At 53.6% G+C, this 8,196-nt stretch overlaps 1 protein-coding gene across 1 annotated transcript; it reads right to left on the bottom strand.

Moving 5' to 3' along the window:
* Positions 1 to 521: 521 nt before the first annotated feature.
* On the bottom strand, positions 522 to 4,989 carry LOC116546185 (lysoplasmalogenase-like protein TMEM86A). Its single transcript, XM_032272500.1, has 3 exons — positions 4,822 to 4,989; positions 2,457 to 2,721; positions 522 to 2,083 (listed from the first exon to the last, which is right to left on the bottom strand). The coding sequence occupies exons 1-3, from the start codon at positions 4,840 to 4,842 to the stop codon at positions 1,647 to 1,649; spliced, it is 723 nt and encodes a 240-aa protein (XP_032128391.1). The 5' UTR covers positions 4,843 to 4,989; the 3' UTR covers positions 522 to 1,646.
* Positions 4,990 to 8,196: the final 3,207 nt, after the last annotated feature.

The following is an 8,196-nucleotide window of genomic DNA, read 5'->3' as shown; positions in this document are numbered from 1 at the left end:
TTAGAGCATTGCCTGTTAAGTTGCAAATGCTCCTGCAGTAGGGTGACGCATTATTCTGCCAGGGCTTTACATCTAATGAATGAATCAGCCAATCTAATCCCATTGCTTCCAGCTGTTCAACTAAGCCCAGAGTCCAAGATGAGGGAGATGCTTGAAGGGAATCTGGATCATTTTGGAGCAGGCAGCAGGTCTCAGGTGGGAAGGGAAGGAGGCAGGCAGCAATAGAGGACATAGGGTAACTAAAGATCACCAAGGGTGCTGGGCACCTGTGCACAGGGGAGTACATCAAGGCCAAATTTGGACAGTGGCAAATACTACCCATCCCCATCCTCCTAAACCACATCCTCACCCACACCAGGGAAGTGAGACACACTCCAACCAGCACAGCGTCACCAGAGCCAGGGAGCCAGCCTGGCACCAAGATGCACTGCCCAGGACTGTGACTAGGCTGTGAGGAGAGCCAGAGACCCTGGCACCATGTCCCCACACCCTCTCCAAGATAGGCACGTGCCACACAGGCGGACAAGCAGGGCAGCAAATGGCTCTTGATTTTTATTTTTTTTCACATGGGCAGCAGAAGATGGAGTTGTCCCACCCTTGCTCCCCTTGCATTGAATGTGCCTTGGGTCTTAAAACCCCGGAGTGTCATTGGAGCCCCCTGCTCTTGCTCCTAGCGTAGGAGAGGCAAGGAGGAAAGCATTGTGTGTGTGTTGGAAGGGAGGCGTCCCAGCTCCCTAAGCCAGGCTCAGCACCCCTCAGCAGCTCCCTGAGGCCCTCTCTCTGTGAGACATTTGACAGACAGCAGGACAGAGACATATGGTAGATAAAGACAAGGGTAGGCTGGGAGACAGACTACACACACACACACACACACACACACACACAGAGGCTGGCCCCTTCCTTTGGCATGATTCACCCTAGCCTTAGGGATAGGATCTAAGGGTGGTGTATGGGACCTGAGTTTTGGGCTTGCCTGAGAGAGAGATGGGGCCACTTGAATTCTTGAGACCCTAAGCTCTGAGACCAAAGTTCTCTCTCCTGCCTAGCCTGGACCCACACGTCTTCACATCCCCACCCACCACTTGGAGATAGAGATTGTTCAAGTAACAAGGATAGAAGAGGGAAAAGAAAGGGAGGCTCCACTCTCATTCAGTCTCCCCAACTAGGGGCCTGAGAAAGGGGCTCCTGGGTCTGAGTCTTCTCAGTACAGATTCTCCCATTTACCTCAACTCTGTGCAGATGAGAAAGTGGAGGAGTGGGTGAACCCAGCACTGCCATTGGTCCTAGGCATAACACATGGCGTCAGACTCTTCCGCCGAGTAGGGGAAGGGGGTTGTCAAGAAGCTGAGCACCATCACCTTCCAGGTGGGCTTTTTAAAGTCCTGATAGTGTAGAGATGGGGAGAGGTCTACTTCTGGCTCCAGTCAGGGGTTTGGCTGGCTCTTTTAGCTCTCAGCATTGTCCTGGACCACAAGGTCTGCTAGGGAGATCCTTTTCCAGCTTCCCCACTCCAAAAATTGCAAACTCCCCAGGCAGTACCTGCTGCCCCAGGCTGGCACTGCAGCCATCCTGATCCAGCTCCTGTAGGTGCCCAGGATCTGGGCCCCAGCCCCAGGAGAAGAGAGGGGTGACCAGACCCTGGCACCTCAGTTGGCCTTGCTCAGTCTATAGTCTTCCACAGGCTCCCGGCTTTCAACAGCTGACAAAGCGATGAGCATCTGGGCCGCATAGTAGGTGGACATGATGACTGCCCGAGAGTAGGGCACAGGAAAACAGAATTTGTTGAGGGCGATGGTCATGTCTGAGATGATAAAGAACAGTGCACCACTGCCAGCTGCCAGCTCAGTCCAGCGCCAGTCTGCCCCAGCCAGCCGCAGCCCTGCTATAGCTCGCCAGCCCATGAAGCCAATAAGGGCCACATAGACCCCCACCAGGTAGGTGAAGGCACCTGAGAGGCACGGGTAGAGGAGGGCATAGCACAGGCCCGACAGCACTGCCATCACCAGACCTGTCCGAAGAGCCAATGGCCGCATGCCAAAGGCTGAGGCGTACAACATGTGGGTCACAGCAAACATCAGCAGACCTGGGGGTAAGAGGGGCAAAGGCAGCTGAGGGCAAGCTTGATGAAGAATGAGTAATGGGGTGAGAGTGGGTATGGAGATAGGGAAGTGGAGTGTTTGGGATAACCCAGCATCTTTGCTTTGGGATAACAGAGATAGGAAGGTCTAAAGTTAAAGACCACCACCCCAGTCCCCTGAAGGACTCTGGAACTCATCACTAGATACCCTGCAGAGGTCATCCGCTAACAGGGACCCTCACAGTCCCTGGCCTTAGAAACCCTCAGGTTCCCCATACTCTGGTTCAAAAACTCCCTCTTCCAAATCTTTGCCCACAGCCCAGGACCCTCTATCCCCCAGCCCCAGGACTCCTCCCAGGCCACTATGATGGCCACTGACCATGCACGAAGTATCCTTGGTCCTGCCAGATGAGGAAGGCATCACCTATAGCAGAGAAGACAAGCCCCACAAAGATGCGGGTGGCACTGGGGTGGGTCAGCAGGAATCCCAGGCCATGGGCCAGAAGAAAGAGCCAGAGGCAGAAGATGGGCAGGCACTTGATGAGGGCGCTGACCCACGATGGGCTAGATGAGGGCAGCCAGAGCACAAAATACACGCAGGTAGCCTTGAAGAACGGCACCAGTTTGGGTCCTTCACTCTTCACCTGGAGGACACAGGACAGCGGCAGCACTCAGAACTTGGGGGCTTACAGCCAGTACCCTCAGCCTAGGTATCCACCCCAGAGATACTCCCACCCACACCCCCACCTCACTTCCACCCCCAACCTGGGAAGACTGACACAGAGAAACCCAGCCTGGCCTGCTCCTACCAGCCAGCAGGGTGTGGCCAAACCCATCAATGCCCTGAGGCTCAGTATATTAGGAGGGGAAAGGGCTCCACTGTTGTTGCCATCTGCCTCCACTCTTGGCCCTGAGACTGGGCTGGAATAGTCACTCACTAGGCAGCAAACAGACTTTGGAATAATGTCCCCTTCTGCAGCCTAGTGTGTTTCTCCCTCCCTGCCCCCTCCTTCTCCCTCCTCAAGGCCCCTTCAGCCCCTCTCTGTGCCAGCAACAGCCCCCAGCTGTCTGGAATGGAGTGAAGTCAGTGGGAAACCACAGAGACGCCTGACTGGCCAACTCGTGATCCTCAGCAAGAGGCCAGGGCACAGCCTTAGGGCCCTGGCAACACCAGGTGTGTGCAAGGAATGTGGGAGGGCAGGCAGTGCCAACCACCTCAGCCTCCACAGCCTCTCTCCTCAACCAATCTCTTCCTCAGCCTCCACTCAACCTGCCCCAGACTAATGGTGGCATCAAGGGCAAGGAGAGCTATGTTAGGGATGCTGGCAAGACAAATGGACCCATGAGTTGGGAGCAAGAAAACTGTCCTTCAAACACCAAAGATTTCAAGGATTGGGGGTGTGTGTCAGCCTGACTTCCCAGAGAAGAGCAACTCAAGGCACACCAGAAACAGGCAGGAAGGGGGGAGGGGTTCTCTTCCCAGCTTCTGATCTGGAGCCAGCAGACAGGCTGGGAGATGGGGAACTGAGAGGGGGAAGTTAGAGCAGCTGACTTGGTCTCAGCCGGATTAGCAGAGGGCACTAAAGAAAGGTTGTACCCAAGGCCACTACAGGCGGAGTCCAAGCTGGGGGAGGGGGCTGCTGCGATGTTCTGAATCTGTGATCCTTGAAGCTCCTTTCCTTGGGCTGCTAACAGATTCCCTGAGAGTGATATGGAACAGCTGGGGTTTTTTGTACACCCACATTCTGCCCAAAGTGATTGTGTCTGTCGCTAGGTGAGCTGTCCAGCACAGGACTCAGGAAACACTGGGACTCCCAGACCACCAGGTACACAAGGACTGATCAGAGTGTGATGAGGAGGATTGGGAAGAGGAAGATGGGTGGGTTCAGGGTCCAAGCCTTTCCTTGTTCTGCCAGAGGTAAGAGCAGGAAGAAGAGATGACTTCCACTTCCCATGGAAATTAAGGCTGGTCAGGGTAGGGGCATGGTCAGAGGAGGAGGCTGGAGGGGATGCCCAGACCCACAATGCCCAGCAACCAGCTGCCAGCCCTTGGAAGCATCAACCTCCACTCCGTGCCCTCCCCCAGCCCCATATTTTCTAGAAGGAGATGCCGACAGTAGCTGGGGAAACCCTGACAGATACAGAGAACCCAGCAGTAGAATAAGGAGGATGGGGAGACGAAACAAAAGGTTCAAGTTGAGAAAGTCTGAAAAGGAGAGGGTGTCATGGAAAATGCCTCCTCTTCACCCAGCGCTTTATCAGCGCTCCTTAGACTCGGGGGCGTCCACCGACTTGTTTATGAAATGAGGTGGGTCAGGAAACAAACTTAGGACAGCATTCCCAGAAGGTCCTTGTCACCCTACCAGCCTCCCCCCACCCTCTCCCACGCCTCTCTGTGGTCCGCCTACGCAGAACCCGGAGGACTGCAGCGGTCCCCTCCCTCTCCCGGGCCCGGACCCCGCGGACCCGCGCCAAATACGCGGAGATCAACAAAGTCACGCTGCCGAGTCACGTGGCCACTGTTTTCCTCCCTCACGCGGGCGGGCTGGGGGCGCGCGAGGAGGGGCGCCGCGGGTCTGAGGGACAGGGGGCCATGACAGCGCCCGCCTCCCGCCTGGGGACGCCGGCAGCCGCGGGACCCCCGCCCCGCCTCGGCCCCCAGCAGCTCGGCCTGCCGAAGCCCGGTGGCCAGGCCGGTGGGCTCCGGCCGCGCCGGAAACTGGCTCGCTTCCTCACTCACTCACCACAGTGACCGGGGACACCATGGCGGCGGCGGAGGCGGCGGCTGGGACCCCGCTCCGGGCTGCAGCTGCCAAGACGCGCCTGCGGCCAGGTGAGCCGGCGGCGACTCTACAAAGCCGGGAGGGACGGACAATATCTCCAGAGCGTCGGGCGCCCGGGTTCTGTCAGCGAGCCCAATGACGTCACCGCAGCCACGGCCAATGAGCGGGCGGGGGCCGGGGGGGGCGGAGCCCGGCTGGCGGCGCCGGCCAGGCCCCTGGCTGCAGCTCGGAGAAATGAGGCATCTCCCAGGGGTCAAGAGGCGGGGGCCCCCACGCCCCGCCCCCCTCGGGAGGCCGTGCCGAGGCGTCCACGGAACATGAACGTGACCGTGACCCCGGTGCCTGGGTGAGGACTGAGCTTGGCTCAGAGACAAACACATTGATGTCCTGGACGCATAGCCACAGACATTTTCTCATAACCCAGGAGGAAAAGGCAGACAGATTCCCTTAAGCCTTTAAACATGCAGTCCACCCCAATACAATTGCAATTGGACCCACAATCTTCACTGTGTACCAACACACATCCAAATGATCAGCAAACACACAACCTTCAACTTGAAAATCAGCAATGGGTCTATGCAGCTGCCATAGACCCATAATCGTAGCATATATACTCACACATACAGAATCACAATTACTCTTAAGCACTCAACAAGTACACAGATGCAAAACCAACAACCACAAATTGACACATATCCTCCACATAAGAATAGAGACATATACAGGCGAGCAGCAGCTCATTGACCCATGATCCTAGTATAGAAACAAACACAGATAATTGCCCATAGGTACACACCTCTTACAACTCAGAGACAAGTGCCACACATACAAGAGACCACCAAGAAAGACAGGCAGACCTGAGCAAACTCAAGGACCCAAAGGAGCATGAGCTAAAAATACCTCCCAAGTGGATTTAGTGTTGATTTTACATAGACTAAAGGAACACAAGCTCATTCAGAGCCATGCATGTTCAGAAACATTGGAATTACATGGATGGACAGGTAAGTGGCCAGATGGACTGAAATCTAGTCCCAGTTTTGTCACTTCCATGCTGTTAGGTTGGGTGAATCACTTCCCCTCTCTGGTCTTGATTTCCTCACTTAGAAGATGAGCACATGATTTCTAAGGTTCCACCCAACTCTGACATGTGTAGGATGAGAAAGAAGAAATGCTGCTGGCTTTAGGAAATTTAGCGGTCCTAGAGATGGAGATTTCAGCTATATCGCAAAGGATGGGCGAGTGGTCTGTGATCTGCTGTCGAAGGGCAGTAGCTGTGTGTCAGGCTTTGGGAATTGGTGGGGAGGGGGTGACCAGCCCTAATTAGCAGCCATAAAGGAGTTTCAGACATCCTGGCATGGTGGCACAGGCCCTTGTGCTGGTCCTGAGCCTTGTGCTGTTTGGGCAGAGACCTGTGGGCTGAAGTCCATGAGCCCCTCTCACAATGGGTCTCTTCCTTTTTCTTCTGAGTCCTACTCAGTTTTCCCTAAAGTCTGTGCTGTTGACCCGACACCCACTCAGAGGGGTGATAGTCCTCTTCTGGTGAGAGAATTGGCAACCAGAGATTCAGAGCCCAGTGCAACAAGAGTGAGAGTCAAGGCTTGGAACAGGGATCACCTAGATCTTCCCCCATCCCCTCCAGTCCCCTTGGGCATAAACTTCTAAGGGTCACTGACCTCTGCCTACTCCACCTTCTTTCCAGTTAGGGACTTCAGGGAGACCACCTTACCAGAATGAAGGACTAGAACTGCTGCCCCAGGGCTTTGTCACTCACACACACACACACACACACACACACACACACACACTCACACACTCCTACAAAGTGTGCTTCCTAGAGAGAACACTGATCTGAGATAGAAATGCCATACTTAGTCCTAGCGCTCCTTCTCCGTGACTCACTAGTATGGTTGTGGATGGATTGAGCACATCATTCCGTCTTTGGAGTTTCCATTTCCTCATGAATAAAATGGAGGAAATGGGCTAGCAAAACGTGCAAACATTCCAATTTTCCAGCCAAAACCTCTAACATCACCTAAGGGATATTCTCAAACAGAAAGTTGCAAAGTCAGGGCATTTTTCATTTCTCTAGACCTTAGTTTGCCTGTCTATAAAAATGAGAAGGTGGACTGTAACAGTGGTTCTCAACAAGTGGTACCTATCAAAATTACTTGAAAAGCCTTTAAAAACATAGATGCCCTTGCCCCAACCAAAACTTACTAATTAGTGGCACCAATTTTAAGAAACTTGCACACACAAATACCTAACTATACAAAACACGAGATTTAGAACTCCCATCTACAGGTTTCGACTCAGTGCTTGATTACCTGGGAGGCAAACTAATCATATACACGTTGCACACAAAGCAGAGGCATCTCCCCTCCATGCTGGTTTCTCTCCGTTTGGCCTCCCACCACCTAGATTCATTCTTGGCTCTTCTCTACCCTGTCCTGGGAGCCTGAGCTCTGTGGACTGTATCTGCAGGGATCACCAGGCTCTGGCTTCTGGTTGAGTTAGGCCGGTGAGTCAGAGGCAGGAGAGGTGAGCATGGATGAGGCCCGCTGGACCAGGCTGAGATTCTGGCTGTGGCCATGTTCCTCCATGGCTACAGCTCCAGGCACCCTCCCTATACCTTCAGGCCAAGGGTGGCAACAATTTCCTGCTGTTGCTAGTCTTTTTTTTTTTTTTTTTTTTTCTGAGACAGGGTCTCACTCTGTCACCAACGCTGGAGTGCAGTGGCACAATCTATGCTCACTGCAACCTCCTGGGTTCAAGCGATTCTCCTGCCTCAGCTTCCCTAGTAGCTGGGATTAGAGGCATGTGCCATCACACCCAGCTAATTTTGTATTTTTAGTAGAGACGGGTTTCACTATGTTGGTCAGGCTGGTCTTGAACTCCTGACCTCAGATGATCCACCCACCTTGGCCTCCCAAAGTGCTGGGATTGCAGGCATGAGCCACTGCACCCAGCACTGTTGCTAGTCTTTAGGTGCCTCCTTACCCATGGCTAGTTTCATCTCTGCAAATAGTCATTAAATTCTCTTCAGTTAAATTGAGTGCGCCAGCACCCTAACTGATATAGGCGCCCACAAAGCAGAGGCACCACCCTCGCCTCAAAGAGAAAGAGCTTATCTTGACCTCATTCACATGGGTGAGATTTGTTGTTTCAAAAATGATTTTTTATTTACTATTCAGTATTTTTATTTTGAATTGCGTATTGCAGGAGGCAGAAAGTGGGATAGGGCTGCCTGAAAATGGGCATTTCTTCCTTTTTGTAGGAAATCATAGGAACTGGTATTTTTTCCTTTCCAACCTAATAGCATGGTCCTTTTCACACAGC

This window comes from Sapajus apella, unplaced genomic scaffold (assembly GCF_009761245.1).
Source record: "Sapajus apella isolate SASKATOON/1434 unplaced genomic scaffold, GSC_monkey_1.0 scaffold658, whole genome shotgun sequence".
Lineage (NCBI taxonomy): Eukaryota > Metazoa > Chordata > Mammalia > Primates > Cebidae > Sapajus > Sapajus apella.
Note: the sequence above shows the minus strand (reverse complement) of the source record. Positions and strands in the feature narration are given on the sequence as shown.